The sequence below is a fragment of the Schistocerca americana genome, chromosome 10, assembly GCF_021461395.2.
Source record: "Schistocerca americana isolate TAMUIC-IGC-003095 chromosome 10, iqSchAmer2.1, whole genome shotgun sequence".
NCBI classification, from domain to species: domain Eukaryota; kingdom Metazoa; phylum Arthropoda; class Insecta; order Orthoptera; family Acrididae; genus Schistocerca; species Schistocerca americana.
Genome location: NC_060128.1, coordinates 96,086,337 through 96,106,318, shown reverse-complemented (window position 1 = coordinate 96,106,318; position 19,982 = coordinate 96,086,337). Strand labels below are relative to the sequence as shown.

Genomic DNA, 19,982 nt, shown 5'->3' with positions numbered 1-19,982 from the left:
TTTGAGAGTGGGAATGGTAGAGAAGTAGTGTGAAAATGGTTCGATGAACCCTCTGCCAGGCACTTAAGTGTGAATTGCATAGTAACCATGTAGATGTAGATGTAGGTGTAGGTATATAATGCAAAAAACACATGTATACAGGGTGTTACAAAAACTTTCAGGAAACATTCCTCACACACAAAGAAAGAAAATATTTTATGTGCACATGTGTCCGGAAATGCTTACTTTCCATGTTAGAGCTCATTTTATTACTTCTCTTCAAATCACATTAATCATGGAATGGAAACACACAGCAACAGAACGTACCAGCGTGACTTCAAACACTTTGTTACAGGAAATGTTCAAAATATCCTCCGTTAGCGAGGATACGTGCATCCACCCTCCGTCGCATGGAATCCCTGATGCGCTGATGCAGCCTTGGAGAATGGCGTATTGTATCACAATACGAGCATGAAGAGTCTCTTCATTTGGTACCAGGGTTGCGTAGACAAGAGCTTTAAAAAACCCCCATAAATGAGGTCAGGAGAGCGTGGAGGCCATGGAATTGGTCCGCCTCTACCAAGCCATCGGTCACCGAATCTGTTGTTGAGAAGCGTATGAACATTTCGACTGAAATGTGCAGGAGCTCCATCGTGCATGAACCACATGTTGTGTTGTACTTGTAAAGGCACACGTTCTAGCAGCACAGGTAGAGTATCCCGTACGAAATTGTGATAACGTGCTCCATTGAGCGTAGGTGGAAGAACATGGGGCCCAACCGAGACATCACCAACAATGCCTGCCCAAACGTTCACAGAAAATCTGTGTCGATGACGTGATTGCACAATTGCGTGCGGATTCTCGTCAGCCCACACATATTGAATGTGAAAATTTACAATTTGATCACGTTGGAATGAAGCCTCATCCGTGAAGAGAACATTTGCACTGAAATGAGGATTGACACATTGTTGGATGAACCATTCGCAGAAGTGTACCCGTGGAGGCCAATCAGCTGCTGATAGTGCCTGCACATGCTGTACATGGTACGGAAACAACTGGTTCTCCCGTAGCACTCTCCATACAGTGACGTGGTCAACGCTACCTTGTACGGCAGCAACTTCTCTGACGCTGACATTAGGGTTATTGTCAACTGCACGAAGAATTGCCTCGTCCATTGTAGGTGTCCTCGTCGTTCTAGGTCTTCCCCAGTCGCTACTCATAGGCTGGATGTTCTTTGCTCCCTAAGACGCCGATCAATTGCTTCGAACCTCTTCCTGTCGGGACACCTTTGTTCTGGAAATCTGTCTCGATACAAACGTACCGCGCCACGGCTATTGTCCCGTGCTAATCCATACATCAAATGGGCATCTGCCAACTGCGCATTTGTAAACATTGCACTGACTGCAAAACCACGTTCGTGATGAACACTAACCTGTTGATGCAACGTACTGATGTGCTTGATGCTAGTACTGTAGAGCAATGAGTCGCATGTCAACACAAGCACCGAAGTCAACATTACCTTCCTTCAATTGGGCCAACTGGCGGTGAATCGAGGAAGTAGAATACATCCTGACGAAACTAAAATGAGCTCTAACATGGAAAGTAATCGTTTCCGGACACATGTCCACGCAACATCTTTTCTTTATTTGTGTGTGAGGAATGTTTCCTGAAAGTTTGGCCGTACCTTTTTGTAACACCCTGTATACATGAAGTTTCAATTGTTTTCCATGTTTGTTGGACAAATACCATCCTGAAACATGTGATGTCGAGAGCACACCCAATAAGTACATCACTCTTGTGGTCTAGCACGTTGTGACTTAATATATTACTGATAGCGAATAATGTCATTCACGTAATTATTTATCATCCTTTGAAATTTAATTACAGATAGTAAATAGTCAAATAACATATGGAATTCACTACAGCTTCATGAAAGTGCATGTTTTTTTTCCCTTCATTACATTATCTTTCAAATGTCATATAAATGAAAAAGAAGACCATTGATCGAAAAAATTATAGATTGAAAAGTACGCGGTAGCGGGATTCGAACGGTCGCTTCACGTAAGACCCCCTTCCGCAGCGCGAACGCTAATCGCTTCATCACAATGACTTGTTGGGTGCAGCACCTTCGCACGTATAGGTTGCATCAGTTACGTAATAGATGCGTGAAACTTCTCTTGCGATTTTCTCTGAACTGTGTGAGTAGTGCAGTTTACTACTTGCACGTTATGTTGCTCTAATGGCCCACTAAAAGTATACACAGTTTGAACTATATCCGTGATTTAGTTAGTCATACAGAGTAGTCTCTTGTCTCGTCTCGTTCCCTGCAGCGCGGTAGCATGCAATGGTTTGTAATATAATCCTAGATTGCTCACTAAATGCTGTAGTAGAGTCGGCGAAGCAACGGCCGTACAGTTGGCAGGTTTCAACAGTGAAGTGCAATCGAGTGCAGGCGAAAACTACAGTTGTCGTTAGAACTGCGACAACACTGAAGCGATGCCGTAGAAAATCGGGAAACACTCATCTCACAAGACTTACTGCAAACATGAAGTCACATGCAATATTGACAACCGTTGTGCCAAGTGCCATGTTTATTTTGGCATATTTAGCTGTTTTGTATTGTAACTTGCAGTATGCCATTTAAAGGTAATTACACATTGAAAATGTATAACAAACACGTCTATCTTACCATTAAACGTCAGTTAACAGCGTCGCACCAGCGATATAAGACGTAAAGAGATGCTGTGATAACCAAGGCGTGAGACAAAAATCCCATGACAAATAAATAATGTCGAGTCTAAGGATGTAGGTTCATATTCCACTACATGCTATTTTTCTTCGCCTTAACGTAGTTAACACATTCTGGAACTTTTTTTTTAATGTAATACAAGTACCGGGTGATCAAAAAGTCAGTATAAATTTGAAAACTGAATAAATCACGGAATAATGTAGATAGAGAGGTACAAATTGACACACATGCTTGGAATGACGTGAGGTTTTATTAGAACCAAAAAAATGCAAAAGTTCAAAAATTGTCCGACAGATGGTGCTTCATCTGATCAGAATAGCAATAATTAGCATAACAAAGTAAGACAAAGCAAAGATGATGTTCTTTACAGGAAATGTTCAATATGTCCACCATCATTCCTCAACAATAGCTGTGGTCAAGGAATAATGTTGTGAACAGCACTGTAAAGCATGTCTAGAGTTATGGTGAGGCATTGGCGTCAGATGTTGTCTTTTGGCATCCCTAGAGATGTCGATCGATCATGATATGCTTGCGACTTCAGGTAACCCCGAAGCCAATAATCGCACGAACTGAGGTCTGGGGACCTGGGAGGCCAAGCGCGACGAAAGTGGCGGCTGAGCACACGATCGTCACCAAACGACGCATGCAAGAGATCTTTCACGCATCTGGCAATATGGGGTGGAGCGCCATCCTGCATAAACATCGTACGTTCCAGCAGGTGTTTATCAGCCAGGCTGGGGATGATGCGATTCTGTAACATATCGGCGTACCTCTCACCCGTCACGGTAGCAGGTACAAAACCAGAATCACACATTTCCTCGAAGAAAAAAGGCCCGATAACGGTAGGTGTGGTAAATCCAACCCATACCGTGGCTTTCTCGTCGTGCAATGGAGTTTCCACGACAGTTCTAGGATTTTTGATAGCTCAAATTCTGCAGTTGTGGGTGTCGACAGACCCTCGGAGCATGAAATGACCTTCGTCGGTCCACAACACGTTACTCGACCAATCGTCATCTTCCGCCATCTTTTGTAACGCCGACACCGCAAATGCCCTCCGCTTCACTAAATCGCCAGGTAACAGTTTGTGATGCCGATGGCTTTTGTACGGATAGCATCAGAGGGTACGCCTCAGTGCCAACCAAACGGTAGTGTATGGAATGCCGGTGCGACGTGTGACTGCACGAGCGCTGACTTCCCCGCTACAGTCTCCATTTCTTCCTGAACTTTCTCAGCAGCCTTGTGCTCGGTCGGCCACTACGGGGTCGATCGTCTAAACAATCCGTGGCTTCGAACTTCGAAATCATTCTCGCCACAGCTGCATTTGTCAACGGACTTTTACCCGTTCGAATCCCCTTTCTATGGTGATAGGATGGTAACGCTGAACTAGCACTTTCCCCATTCTGACAATACAGCTTCACTAAAAGCGCCTTTTCAGGTAACATCAACATGCTGTTACTGCTGGCACATCTGATTCTCTCCTCATTACAGCTCCTTTTATACAAGATTGTCATGTGTAGTCACTGACGTTTTGCTGTCCAGCGCCATCTGTCAGACATTTTGTGTTTTTAAACCCCATGTCATTCCAAGCATGTGTGTCAATTTGTACCTCTCTATCTACATTATTCCGTGGTTTATTAAGTTTTCAAATTTATACTGACTTTTTGATCACCCGTTATTATTATGACGGCATTGAGATACAGAAAAAGACATAAAGGAATAACTCTTCAATGTGAGTGAGGTAGCCTGAGGAGTGTAACTGAGGTTTGCCTGTAATAAGACTGAGACACTGAGTACTACTGGGGATTGGGAAACACCAGTAACATATCTGGGAGAATATACAACTAGAAGAAACATGAAGAATGAGGGAATAATAGAGACTAGTGTTGCCTGCATTCGATGTTTGACCAACTGAATCAGTGGATCTGACGTGCGATAAAAAATGCCGTCTATATCAAAAGTGATACACTCCATGCAGAACTCTGAAATTTTAGTGTCAGAAATGACCCGTAGCATGATTTCCCTTTCATTGTTTGATCATTTGAAGTGAGTGCTCAATATTGAAAAATAAATTTTGTGTATCGAGGGCAAAATAACTTCTGACAACACAATGCGAGTGCCATCATGTCGCGTAAAGTAACAGCAGATGTGATATGATTCGCATTACTAAATATGGACTGTAAATTCTTCAAACTGCAATAATAACTCTTAAAATTATTTGAAATTATGTTTAGTGCACATTTAAATCTTATCTTTTAAAAACAGGAATAGCATTATGATTATCAGCATCCACGTTATTCCTATTACTTTGTCTATGAAAAAATCGTGTCCCTCTATCGCTTTGTCTTTCAGTCCAACTCTTTATTGTTCTTCGAGGCATCACCTTAAACAAACATAGTTTCTGTGCAATAAGGAAAATCGTAGCTATTCAAAATGAGAAAAAAATTATGCTAATAAACGATTGTTGCCCCCTAATGATTTCTTTACTAAATTTCATTTTCCACTACTGACAACATAAATGAAGTAGCAGCTGTGACATTGTAGCTGCTTATTGCGCGTTTGTTACTGCAAATGAACCCTCTGCAACATTTAAATATCAACGTCCATAGAATTCGATTTCACGAAACATTTTTACTTTCATGTTTCATTTTTACCACAGAACCTGATTGGTATTGAGGGCAGAAGTTAGGCAGCACTCCACTAGTGGATGTTCACTTATTGGAGATTTTAGGGTCTGGTAGAGAAGTTATCATCAAGGTTATGAATATAGAAATATTCTACTTCCTTTTGCCATGGCTACGAATGCATGTGATTTTGCCTTTGTGCACATCTATGGCAAAGTACCTTTCGAATTATATGTTTCATTGGCTTCCTTGTACAATTAATATTAAAAATTGGTACTCCAGTTTTCGTGTTCACGTATTAATGTTATATAATGATGAAGATGATATGGGCCTTATATATGACGAAAGATATATACTGTTTTTTATTTATTAAGTTAACATATATATATCTGAGCAGTTTTCTGTAATGTACATTAAAATTATGAGAGTTAACAGTGAGTGACCATGCTCCAGGAGAAAAGCTGACAGCAAATACACTCCTGGAAATTGAAATAAGAACACCGTGAATTCATTGTCCCAGGAAGGGGAAACTTTATTGACACATTCCTGGGGTCAGATACATCACATGATCACACTGACAGAACCACAGGCACATAGACACAGGCAACAGAGCATGCACAATGTCGGCACTAGTACAGTGTATATCCACCTTTCGCAGCAATGCAGGCTGCTATTCTCCCATGGAGACGATCGTAGAGATGCTGGATGTAGTCCTGTGGAACGGCTTGCCATGCCATTTCCACCTGGCGCCTCAGTTGGACCAGCGTTCGTGCTGGACGTGCAGACCGCGTGAGACGACGCTTCATCCAGTCCCAAACATGCTCAATGGGGGACAGATCCGGAGATCTTGCTGGCCAGGGTAGTTGACGTACACCTTCTAGAGCACGTTGGGTGGCACGGGATACATGCGGACGTGCATTGTCCTGTTGGAACAGCAAGTTCCCTTGCCGGTCTAGGAATGGTAGAACGATGGGTTCGATGACGGTTTGGATGTACCGTGCACTATTCAGTGTCCCCTCGACGATCACCAGTGGTGTACGGCCAGTGTAGGAGATCGCTCCCCACACCATGATGCCGGGTGTTGGCCCTGTGTGCCTCGGTCGTATGCAGTCCTGATTGTGGCGCTCACCTGCACGGCGCCAAACACGCATACGACCATCATTGGCACCAAGGCAGAAGCGACTCTCATCGCTGAAGACGACACGTCTCCATTCGTCCCTCCATTCACGCCTGTCGCGACACCACTGGAGGCGGGCTGCACGATGTTGGGGCGTGAGCGGAAGACGGCCTAACGGTGTGCGGGACCGTAGCCCAGCTTCATGGAGACGGTTGCGAATGGTCCTCGCCGATACCCCAGGAGCAACAGTGTCCCTAATTTGCTGGGAAGTGGCGGTGCGGTCCCCTACGGCACTGCGTAGGATCCTACGGTCTTGGCGTGCATCCGTGCGTCGCTGCGGTCCGGTCCCAGGTCGACGGGCACGTGCACCTTCCGCCGACCACTGGCGACAACATCGATGTACTGTGGAGACCTCACGCCCCACGTGTTGAGCAATTCGGCGGTACGTCCACCCGGCCTCCCGCATGCCCACTATACGCCCTCGCTCAAAGTCCGTCAACTGCACATACGGTTCACGTCCACGCTGTCGCGGCATGCTACCAGTGTTAAAGACTGCGATGGGGCTCCGTATGCCACGGCAAACTGGCTGACACTGACGGCGGCGGTGCACAAATGCTGCGCAGCTAGCGCCATTCGACGGCCAACACCGCGGTTCCTGGTGTGTCCGCTGTGCCGTGCGTGTGATCATTGCTTGTACAGCCCTCTCGCAGTGTCCGGAGCAAGTATGGTGGGTCTGACACACCGGTGTCAATGTGTTCTTTTTTCCATTTCCAGGAGTGTAGTTCACAGCACGAATGTCATATATCGCAAATATTTTGTACGGAGTGCATAACTCACAGCGCAAACACCAGATGTTAACTGGAAATGATCGTAATGCCACAACAACACGCTCAATGTGTTGTATGGTATGCAAAATTTTCATTTGCCATAGACACGCAGTGAGCTGTCAAGTGTCCCATGACATTGAGACATTATAAATGGTACAGCATGTTCTTGCAAAATGGACTGCAGATACTTCATCCAGGTGGAAGGTTGTACGATAGAAACAAGGAGCAAGATATTCAACAAGCTGTGACTTGCCCATAAAAGTCACTCCACCGCTTATCGGCAGAGCTGAAGACGGATGTAATGTCAACAGATCTTTTGCGTGGGACTACGTCAAGTCAACTGTGTATGCACAAAGTGCACAGAATTTTGCCAATCTGCATAGGCAGATTACAGCGGCCTTTCAGCAAATCACTCCAGAAATGCGCCACACGGTGCGACGTGGACATTAGGTTGATAAGTGCCGCATTCTGTATGTACTGTTAATAAGCAGTAAATGTGCATCGTTTCTTGTATATAATGTTTTTCTTTTCTGGTATCTAAACATATCATCCTGTATTTACAGACAAGCAATGGTTCTGTATACAGCTGAGACTATGTAACAAGAGGGACACACAGTGCAGAACAATTATAAGGTAAAACCAGGATGAAAAGGTGTAAGGTTTGGAGGGTCATAGAATAACAAAAGTGTATGGGAAACGATGGATAGTGCAAGAGGATATAGGATAAGGACAGAGAATAACCAGTGAAGCGGACAAGTGAAGAGGATACTGAAGACCTTGAAAAGTGAGTGGGAGAGACAAAGAGAAAGGATGAAGATGTGCTAGGAGGAGGAGAAGAAAAACACAATCCTTAGAGGAGCTATCTGTGATTCTACATAGGGAATAAAGAAAGGAAGAGGAACAATCGTTTTTAGCTCATGTATTTCTGCAGCTGAATAAATGCAGTTTATATTTACCACACATGTTTTGGCTCAACTTTTTTGAAGCATCTTCAGTGGCCTGAAATACATACACATTTTCACTGACATATTCTGACATTGTACTTGTGAATTATAAACAGTTTGGCTCTGGCATTTCCGTCCTCACCATGTATTTCATTATTTACAGTATGTGTATTACTTTTGCACTACATGAATGTGTGGTACTGTTATGCTGGTGAAACTGATCTTGTACGTCCTGCATTATAAATATTTCACCATTTTGTCCTCTTTTTTGAGGTTTTTCAACTATGGAATATATGTATATGATATTAATGGTTTTTTTATACACTCCTGGAAATGGAAAAAGAACACATTGACACCGGTGTGTCAGACCCACCATACTTGCTCCGGACACTGCGAGAGGGCTGTACAAGCAATGATCACACGCACGGCACAGCGGACACACCAGGAACCGCGGTGTTGGCCGTCGAATGGCGCTAGCTGCGCAGCATTTGTGCACCGCCGCCGTCAGTGTCAGCCAGTTTGCCGTGGCATACGGAGCTCCATCGCAGTCTTTAAAACTGGTAGCATGCCGCGACAGCGTGGACGTGAACCGTATGTGCAGTTGACGGACTTTGAGCGAGGGCGTATAGTGGGCATGCGGGAGGCCGGGTGGACGTACCGCCGAATTGCTCAACACGTGGGGCGTGAGGTCTCCACAGTACATCGATGTTGTCGCCAGTGGTCGGCGGAAGGTGCACGTGCCCGTCGACCTGGGACCGGACCGCAGCGACGCACGGATGCACGCCAAGACCGTAGGATCCTACGCAGTGCCGTAGGGGACCGCACCGCCACTTCCCAGCAAATTAGGGACACTGTTGCTCCTGGGGTATCGGCGAGGACCATTCGCAACCGTCTCCATGAAGCTGGGCTACGGTCCCGCACACCGTTAGGCCGTCTTCCGCTCACGCCCCAACATCGTGCAGCCCGCCTCCAGTGGTGTCGCGACAGGCGTGAATGGAGGGACGAATGGAGACGTGTCGTCTTCAGCGATGAGAGTCGCTTCTGCCTTGGTGCCAATGATGGTCGTATGCGTGTTTGGCGCCGTGCAGGTGAGCGCCACAATCAGGACTGCATACGACCGAGGCACACAGGGCCAACACCCGGCATCATGGTGTGGGGAGCGATCTCCTACACTGGCCGTACACCACTGGTGATCGTCGAGGGGACACTGAACAGTGCACGGTACATCCAAACCGTCATCGAACCCATCGTTCTACCATTCCTAGACCGGCAAGGGAACTTGCTGTTCCAACAGGACAATGCACGTCCGCATGTATCCCGTGCCACCCAACGTGCTCTAGAAGGTGTAAGTCAACTACCCTGGCCAGCAAGATCTCCGGATCTGTCCCCCATTGAGCATGTTTGGGACTGGATGAAGGGTCGTCTCACGCGGTCTGCACGTCCAGCACGAACGCTGGTCCAACTGAGGCGCCAGGTGGAAATGGCATGGCAAGCCGTTCCGCAGGACTACATCCAGCATCTCTACGATCGTCTCCATGGGAGAATAGCAGCCTGCATTGCTGCGAAAGGTGGATATACACTGTACTAGTGCCGACATTGTGCATGCTCTGTTGCCTGTGTCTATGTGCCTGTGGTTCTGTCAGTGTGATCATGTGATGTATCTGACCCCAGGAATGTGTCAATAAAGTTTCCCCTTCCTGGGACAATGAATTCACGGTGTTCTTATTTCAATTTCCAGGAGTGTATGCGTGTGTATGGTGGGAGGGTGTTTACATCTATTTCAAGTCTTTTGATAGGTTTAGCACTGTGTTGCTGTTTGTCTATGTTCTGTCATTTATCAGTTGCTTGTTCTCTGGTCTCCACATTTCATTGTAAGAGAAATGACTTAGCACACATTTAGAAATGAATATAAAGAAATGCAGTAATCATTCCACATTTGATCACTTAAAACAGCATAGTCATCACCCCACAAATACGAGGTGTGAGACAAAAGTAGTGAGACTAACAATACTGTGCATAGTCTGCCAACGCTGTGTTGTACTTGTGCAGACCAGTGTGTTCATCACTTTCGGAACCTCAGTCCGTGTTTCAGCTCCGTACGGCTGTCATCTGATTTTTAAGAGTACCATCAGCGAAGTTAATTTAAAAAAAAAAAAAAAAACAGAGCCCAGCCTCCGACAAAATCTCGAATGTTTCTCAGGGATATTTCGAGCATTTTGGTATCTGTATGACTAAAAGGTTAAAACGGTGCATGGTACCAGTTGAAGGTTGCCTACCTAACAGCTTGCAATGGGAACGATGATTTTATTTTCAATATTTCATATGACTTTGACCTAATTTAAAAAAAAATGAAATCGCTGTTCCCATGTACTCATGAAGGGGTATAAAGTTACGTTTGAAAGTTGAACACAAAAAGTATTAGAAACGGTATACGTGTTTTGAGCAATCGCAACTCACGGCGAATAAATTATGCCGACTATATTCGTCCAGTATTTGAGGATGAGGCCACTTATCGAAACTACAGGGTGTCCAAAAAGTCTTTCCATGATTACATGAATTGATAGGCTAGAAGTAAGATACAAATATGAAACTGGTGTCTAATTGTTTACAAACTATCAAAGTTTTTTTCACACATCAGTAAACTTCCACATGAGCACCCTTGGTAGCAAGTAGCACATCTAGGCGATATTCAATTTCCGCCCACACATTAGCCAACATCACTGGAGGGATCGATTCAACGACTGTGGTTATCCGTTGCCGCAGCGTTTCAAGATCTGGTACACGTGTTTGGTAGACCTCGTCCTTGACATAACCCCATGAAAAGAAGTCTAATGGGGTTATGTCAGAAGAGCGTGGAGGCCAAACCGTTGGCCCATAACAACCAATCCATCGCTCAGGAAAGGTCATATCGAGATAGGCACGGACGTCCAAACCCCAATGAGGCGGTGCACCCTCTTGCTGAAACAAGACATCGGGGTGATATTGAAGCAGCGTACAGCATACAGAACAGCATACAGTTGCAACATGTCCAGATACACTGCAGATGTGATGGTAGCCTCAGTGAAGAAGAATGACCCGATAATTCGATCGTGCAATAGCGCGCACCAAACATTCACCTTTGGACTGCCTCTGGTGCACTCCATGACCTCACCAGGGGGTTGTGAACCCCAAATGCGCACATTATGGAGATTCACTACTCCACTGACAAAAAAGGTCGCTTCGTCGGAAAAGGCAATTCGTCTGAGATAACCATCATCATCCTCAATACGTGATAGCATTTCGACCGCAAAGTCATATCGACGTGTACTGTCATTGGGCAACAAGGCGTGAACGATTTGCACTTTGTATGCACGAAACAATAAACGTTTGTGTAAAATGTCATGGAGAGAGCTTTTTCGCATCTGTAATTCACGTGAGGCCCTGCGCACCGATTTCTTCAGACTTCGCAGAAAAGATGGCCTTACAGCTTCCACCCTGTCTGCTGAGGTTCTTGGTCGACCAGACCTCGGAAGGTCAGCAACCGATCCTGTGTTCTTGACCCTCTCGTACCAGGCTTTAATGCTCTTGACAACAGGTGGATTCCTTCCAAATGTTGTCTGGAAGTGTCTCTGCACTGTGGTTGGTGATCGTCTCTCATGGTACCACAGGACACACTGTGCCTTCTCCTGATTGGTTAACATGGCTTCTTGGGCACTGCACCACATCCACTACTTACGTACTGCGAACCTAAAAAAGAAAAAAAAAACTTTCATAGTCTGTAAACAATTAGACACTAGTTTCATATTTTTATTTTACTTCTAGCCTGAGTTATCAATTTATGTAATCAGGGAAAGACTTTTCGGACACCCTGTACATATCCTGAAGAGCAGCCTAGATGTCAGAGGTTACCTATGTGTAGGAGTTAACAATGCCTATCACCCCACCAGCCTCATCCCTATTGGAGCTTCTCTTTCCTCCAGACAAATAAGTATTCTGTGTGCCAAATTTGATTGAAATTGATCCAGTGGTTTAGGTGGCAATGTGGGAAACACACACACACACACACACACACACACACACACACTTTTATACATGTGTGACTATTGCAGGACAAAAGTGTAGTGGATAATATGCACGAGTTCGTATGATTTTACTGTACTTGTTACGTATAGAATAATAAAGACAAAAAAATTTACTTTTGTGGTAAACTTAGAAATAAGGCTTCAGTAGTGCTTTTATTTAATTTGATAATAAATCATCTCATTAAGCTACAGGTAAGTCAGTAAACACATTTTTCACAACTGTTGCCATATTTTGGTACCACCACTACACGTGTGTGTGTTCTAACAGGAGATATCCAGCACCGTAAGCTTTACATCGTCAAATGGCGCGGGCCCCCCCTCCGGCGCGTGTTCCCTGGAGAGCGAGCGCCGGTCGTACAGCTCCCAGCAGCTGGGCCACAAGGTGGACATGGTGTACAACCTGCTGTCGATGCTGCGCCACGAGCGCCAGGACATGAGCCGCACCCTGCTCGCCATGTCGAGCTCGCCCGAGAGCTGCGCCGCCATGCGCCAGTCTGGTATGTCACTCAGAAGTTGTTAAGTAGCTCCGTGTTCTGTAGCTCGTGTTCGTGGTAAGTGTTGTGTTATGGAACATCTCTGCTGAACTGAAGGTTGCAGAGGAAACTACAGAAAAGCTATGGCTACAATCTGGCTATTGACTAGTTTAATTCTATTCAAGAGTTGCTGTATGATATTAAACAGATTAGGAAGGAGAATCAAATTAAATCTAAATCTGAAAACATTTTTGATGTTGGTCAGACATTATAGACCTATGGTTTTGTAGCTGCATTATTTCACTCTCTTTTTGCTGCTAAAGTTACGCTCGCCACGGAGAAATGCAGATAATTTTTCCTTTTAGTGTTCAATTATTTTTGTTGTTGTTGTTGTTGACGACGTTGTCTTCGGTCCTGAGACTGGTTTGATGCAGCTCTCCATGCTACTCTATCCTGTACAAGTGTCTTCATCTCCCAGTACCTACTGCACCCTACATCCTTCTGAATCTACTCAGTGTATTCATCTCTCGGTCTCCCTCTACGATTTTTACCCTCCACGCTGTCCTCCAATACTAGATTGGTGATTAGTCAAGTTCCCCCCAGGGGGTCCACAACTCTTTCGTGGATACGTGCGTGGCGAGCACGGGGCCCCGAGCCATTGCAGCCTTCTTTCTCTCCCGGGCTGCATTTCCTTTCCCTTCCCCTCCTTTCCCCTCCATACCCCTTTCCCCTCGCCCTCTCCTCTCCCTCTATTGGTGTCCTTGCTTATGTTGGCCCCCGCTATCCTTCTGGTTCTGTTGGTTTTACACTCTGGCTTTGTTGCGTAATCATCTCCTCCTTTTGGCATTCCTTGGTCCCCCTCTGGGGTTTGACCTCCATTCCAAAATTTCTCTTTCCGTAGTGTGAGCCATTTGGGGAAGAGCACCTTACCTAGTGTCTCCGACGTGTGCCCTCCTAGTATATTCCACCTTTTCTTCTACGTCGTTGTCTGATGCTAGGGTGCATAGCCAGCACGGTAGCCAGCCCGTGTGGTGGGGTCGCTATGTACCCTTTTGGTTGAGCCCCCTGAACACACAGGGATCACACTTCTGATACCTGAGCTGTGACCTCCTCATGCATGCCTTGGAGTGGTTGCTCGTCCTCCTGGAGCATCGGAACTCCCGGCAATGGCCGCCGTGCCAGACGGCCCTTGCTGTGGCTGGGTGGCGCCCGTGAGGAGAGCCCCTGATCGGAGTGGGTGGTATCAGGGCGGACGCTATGCAGATGAAACGCATAAGGGTCCAAACCTCTGGCCGCTCTTCTGCGGCCGTCTCTCTGCGTGGTACTGATTCCTCAAGTGCTGCTTCTCTTGCCCCTTCGGCCTTCCCTTCCGTGGCTACCCCCTGGGAGGAGGGTCAGGCCCGTCGTCTAGGGGCAAAACCTTTCCCCCGTTATCTAGTTTGCACCAGGACTGATGGAGATACTTTCACCAGTGTCAAACCTTTATTCTTTGTGGAACACATTGAAGACAAGTTCGGCGAAGTGGACTCCCTGAGCAAGATGCGGTCGGGTTCATTACTGATAAAAACTGCTTCGGCTGCCCAATCTGCGGCCCTTCGTGCCTGTACCCATCTTGGCACAATTCCCGTGTCCATTACCCCTCACCAGTCTCTAAATATGGTACAAGGTGTGATTTTTCACAGAGACCTCATCCTTCAAACTGATGAGGAACTTCGGGACAATCTCGGACGGCGGGGTGTTCACTTTGTTCGGCGTGTTCAGAAGGGTCCTAAAGATAATCGTATTGATACTGGTGCCTTTATCCTGGCCTTTGAAGGGGATACCCTTCCTGAGAAAGTTAAGATTATGGTCTATCGCTGTGATGTGAAGCCGTACATCCCACCTCCTATGCGGTGTTTTAAGTGCTTGCGTTTTGGCCACATGTCTTCTCGCTGTACCCAGGACCCTCTCTGTGGTGACTGTGGACGTCCACTCCATGAGGGGAGTCCCTGTGTTCCCCCTCCTGTTTGTGTAAATTGTCATGGTAGTCATTCTCCACGTTCAGCAGATTGCCCAGTCTATAAGAAAGAAAAAAAGATACAAGAGTATAAGTCTCTTGATCGTTTAAGCTACACAGAGGCCCGTAAGAAATATGCACGATTGCACCCTGTGTCCATGACATCTAGTTACGCCTTGGTTACATCTTCATCCCTTCCTCCCCCTTCCTTACCCCCCTCCCGGACCCCTCTCCTTCCCCCCTCCCCTGCGGCTCCCACACCTTCTCCTCTGGGCGCCGCTCCCCCTCCCCAGCCGGAGAAGTGTCCCACTCCTTCGGCGTCTGCCGGTCAAGGGCGCCTCTCCCGGGATGCCCCTTCCCGGCACCTTCCAGGTCAAAGGTCTGCTGCAGCGCGGCGACCGCGAGAGCCGCGGTCTATCGGCCCCCAGGTCGCCCGGTCTCTTTCTGTTCCTGATCTTGCTGCAGCTGGCTCCATTATGCCACACAGCCCTCCTCGATCTCAGCCTGAAAAGAAGAAGAAACATAAGTCCCGGGACAAAGAGCCTCTGGTGTCACCGGAGGTCCCTTCCCCGGCTTCACAACCGGATTCTGACCTGTCGTTTATGGATGTCGCCCCCTCCTTGTCGGTGACGGGTGGGGACCCGGCGGTATGACTGGATTTAGCGTGTTCAGCCCTCATTTAAACCATCGTTCTGTGGTTCTCCAATGGAATTGTAATGGCTACTATCGTCACCTTCCGGAATTGAAATCCCTTCTTTCGTCCTACTCAGCAGCTTGTGTGGTTCTCCAGGAATCTCATTTTACTGATGCTCACTCACCGACCCTCCGTGGGTTCCGTGTTTTCTGTCGAAATCGGGTCGGACCCTTGCGGGCTTCTGGTGGCGTTTGTACGTTGGTCCGTACAGACATTGCTAGCACGTGGATTCCTCTCCAAACTACGTTGGAAGCAGTTGCTGTTAGGGTCCACTTAGACTCTGCAGTCACAGTATGCAATCTTTATCTCCCTCCTGACAGGACTCTTACACTTGCTGCCTTAACCACCCTTCTTCAGCAACTTCCTCCTCCCTTCCTCCTCCTTGGGGATTTTAATGCTCATCATCCTTTGTGGGGCAGTGCCTTTCCATCTAGACGAGGTCTTCTTATCGACCAATTTATTGCAGACCACGACCTGTGCCTTCTTAATGATGGCTCCCCTACTCATTTCAGTGCTGGTCATGGTACCTTTTCTGCCATTGATCTTTCTCTTTCTTCTCCCTCTCTCCTCCCTTCATTACACTGGTCGCCACACGACGACCTTTGTGATAGTGACCATTTCCCGTTGATTATCACGCTCCCTTCCCGCTCCCCGATGGAGAGGTTACCTCGTTGGTCTTTCCACCGTGCCGATTGGCCTCTATATACTGCACAGGTCGAGTTTTCTCCCTCTTTGTCGGGTTGTATTGATGACGTCCTACGTGACGTGTCTGACGCGATTGTTCGCGCTGCTAACCTTGCTGTCCCGCGCTCATCTGGACAATTTCGTCGTCGGCAAGTCCCGTGGTGGAGTACGGCCATTGCCATTGCCATCCGTGATCGCCGTCGAGCTTTGCAACACTTTAAGAGGCACCCATCTGTAGCCAGCCTTTCTACCTTTAAGCGCCTTCGCGCTAAAGCCCGTTATTTAATCAAACAGAGCAAGCGGATATGTTGGGAACGATTCGTTTCTTCCCTTGGTTCCACTGTCCCTCTGTCACGGGTATGGGCTACACTTCGCTCTCTCCAAGGTTGCCATCGGCAGTCCACCCTCCCAGGCCTTCACCTCCCAGATGGCATTTGTACGGACCCATTAGTTCTCGCAGAACATCTTGCGACCCATTTTGCAGTGGCATCAGCGTCGGCCTCCTATCCAGCTGCTTTCCTTCATCAAAAACAGCAGGCTGAAGCTGTCACCTTATGTTTCACCACTTGTGAGTCAGAATCTTACAACGAACCTTTCACTGAATGGGAATTTCTTTCTGCTCTATCTGCTTCTCATGATACGGCTCCTGGCCCAGATTCCATTCATAACCAGCTGCTTCAACATCTCAGTGCTCCACAACGGCACCATCTTCTTCGGGTGTTTAACCGTATCTGGCTCCGGGGTGACTTCCCTTCTCAGTGGAGGGATAGCATTGTGGTTCCTGTCCTTAAGCCTGGTCAGAACCCCCTATCTGTTGACAGCTATCGGCCAATTAGTTTGACCAATGTTGGTTGTAAGTTACTTGAACGGCTGGTAGCCCGTCGGCTCACTTGGGTCCTCGAATCTCGGGATCTATTGTCCCCTTACCAGTGTGGCTTTCGAGAGGGACGATCTCCAATCGATCATTTGCTTCGCTTGGAATCCGCAGTTCGGCAGGCTTTTTCCCAGCGCCGCCATTTGGTTGCAGTGTTTTTTGACCTTCGCAAGGCCTATGACACGGCCTGGCGCCATCACATCTTACTAACCCTTCATCAGTGGGGTCTTCGGGGCCCACTCCCGATTTTTATCCGCCAGTTCCTGATCCATCGGTCATTCAGAGTTCGAGTTGGTACTGCTTTTAGTTCTCCACGGACCCAGGAGACGGGCATCCCACAGGGTTCTGTCTTAAGTGTCCTTCTTTTCCTCATTGCTATCGATGGACTTGTGGCCTCTGTCGGTCCCTTGGTCGCCCCTGCCCTGTATGTGGATGATTTCTGCATTTGGGTTAGTTCCTCCTCGATGCCACATGCAGAACGGCAGCTCCAGGTGGCTATACGGCGTGCCTCTGCATGGACCCTCTCCCACGGGTTTCAATTCTCTCCTTTAAAATCGCGGGTGGTCCACTTCTGTCGCCGTACTACGGTCCACCCTGATCCAGAGCTCTATCTCGCTGCACAAAGATTGCCTGTGGTTCCACAGTTTCGTTTCCTAGGTCTTCTTTTCGACAACAAGCTCACTTGGCTGCCCCATATCAGACTCCTGAAGGTAGGATGTTTCCGTAAACTCAATGTCCTTCGCTTCCTTGCCCACTCCTCCTGGGGTGCGGACCGTTCCCTCCTCCTCCGTCTTTATCGTGCTCTAGTTCTGTCACGTTTGGACTATGGTTGTCAAGTTTATGGTTCAGCTGCTCCTTCCACGCTGCACGTGCTGGATCCAGTCCACCATCGTGGTATCCGTTTGGCCACCGGTGCCTTCCCTACTAGCCCTGTTGATAGTCTCCTGGTTGAAGCTGGGATCCCCCCCCTTTCTGTTCGGCGGTCCCAGCTTCTGGTGTCTTATGCCCTTACTATCCGTTCTACTCCCGCTCATCCTTCCTATTCTATCCTATTCCCAGACCATGGGCGTCGCCCGCCTGACTCCCGCCCTCGGGCGGGTTTACCGGTTGGGCTGCGCCTTGCGTCTCTTACCCGTGATTTTCGGCTTCCTTCTTTGTCCTGTCTTCCTCGCTCCCTCCCCTCCACCCCTCCTTGGTTAGTTCCTCGGCCTCGAATTCGGATGGATCTCCGCCGCGGTCCGGAAGATTCCATCCCCCCGGTGGTGTTCCGTTCCTTTTTCCGCCAAATTTTATGGGAGTTTCGGGATGCTGTTGTTTTTTACACTGATGGTTCTAAATCTGCTGATCATGTTGGGTATGCCTTCACGTCCTTTGTTGGAACGGAAAATCATCTACTGCCACCCTCATGTGGGGTGTTTACTGCGGAATTGATGGCAATTTCCCGGGCCCTTACCTTTATTAAACAATCCCAACACAACCGCGTTTTGTTATGTACGGACTCGATGAGTGGCCTTCTTGCTATTGACCGGTGTTTTTCGCGCCATCCCTTGGTCTCTGCCATCCATGACCATCTCGCTGATCTTCACCGTGCTGCTTGTTCCATTGACTTCCTATGGGTCCCGGGCCATGTGGGTATCCCGGGTAATGAGCTCGCTGATCGTTTGGCTGGGGGAGCAGTTACTTACCCCCCGTTTTCTGTAACCCCTCCTGCAGCGGATTTACGGCTTCACATCAAATCCCACTTTGCACAGTCATGGGCCAATTCTTGGGAGGCTACTCCACTGTCTAATAAACTTCGTGCCATTAAGGTGAATACAGGCCCATGGCGTTCTTCCTTTAGCCTCTCCCGCAAGGACTCGACCACACTGTGTCGTCTCCGCATTGGCCATACCAGGCTGACCCATGGTTTCCTTTTGCGTGATGAGCCACCCCCGCTATGTGGTTGTGGAGCCTTCCAGTCAGTGGCCCACATTTTGGTTGAATGCCCCCTTCTTTTGGCTCTGCGTGCTAAGTACAGACTCCCCCACACTTTACCTTTGATGTTGGCTGACGATTCCCGGATGGTCTCTCTGGTTCTAGGTTTCCTCCGGGAGAGTGGTTTTTATTCTCAGTTTTAAAGTTTTTAATCTCCCTCTGGTGTTGGGGCAGGGCGGTGAGTGTTTGGGTGTCTCCCACTGTCGGCAGTGTTCAGAGATTCCCGATTCACCTCCCTGACCGGAATCCTCTTTTCTTTCCCTTTTACTCTGTTTTCACCCCTTCTTTTTAAGGCTTGGTTAGTTTTTCTATTCCCATACGTACTTTCTGCATTATAGCAGTTGTACCTTTTAAGTCACAGGTGGTCTTGCCTATGCTGTTTCAGCATAGTGTTGGGTTCGTTCTCTTGCCAACTTCCCTCATTTGTTTTTACTAATGACAACGTGACTGCCCTTTTACGTTTCCCCTTTATCCGTTTTATTTTTCTGACTATACTGAGATGTCCCGTTAGCAGAATGGAGTCTATTTGAAACAAGGGACTGATGACCTTGCTGTTTGGTCCCTTTAACCTCAAACAACCAACCAACCAACCATTAGTCAAGTTGTGCCACAAACTTCTCCTCTCCCCAATTCTATTCAATACCTCCTCATTAGTTATGTTATCTACCCATCTAATCTTTAGCATTCTTCAGCACCACATTTCGAAAGCTTCCATTCTCTCCTTGTCCAAACTATTTATCGTCCATGTTTCACTCCCATACATGGCTACATTCCATACAAATACTTTAAGAAACGACTTCCTGACATTTAAATCTATACTCGATGTTAACAAATTTCTCTCCTTCAGAAACGCTTTCCTTGCCGTTGCCAGTCTACATTTTATATCCTCTCTAGGTCGACCATCTTCAGTTATTTTGCTCCCCAAATAGTAAAACTCCTTTACTACTTTAAGTGTCTCATTTCCTAATCTAATTCCCTCAGCATCACCC

At 47.3% G+C, this 19,982-nt stretch overlaps 1 protein-coding gene across 1 annotated transcript in view; it reads left to right on the top strand.

The window, feature by feature from the left end:
• Nucleotides 1-19,982, top strand: part of LOC124552268 (serine-rich adhesin for platelets-like) — an 820,531-nt gene that overhangs the window by 580,308 nt on the left and 220,241 nt on the right. Inside the window, exon 7 of the mRNA XM_047126548.1 lies at nucleotides 12,567-12,795. Coding sequence (XP_046982504.1) covers nucleotides 12,567-12,795 — 229 coding nt within the window. The remainder of the gene's footprint in view (nucleotides 1-12,566; nucleotides 12,796-19,982) is intronic.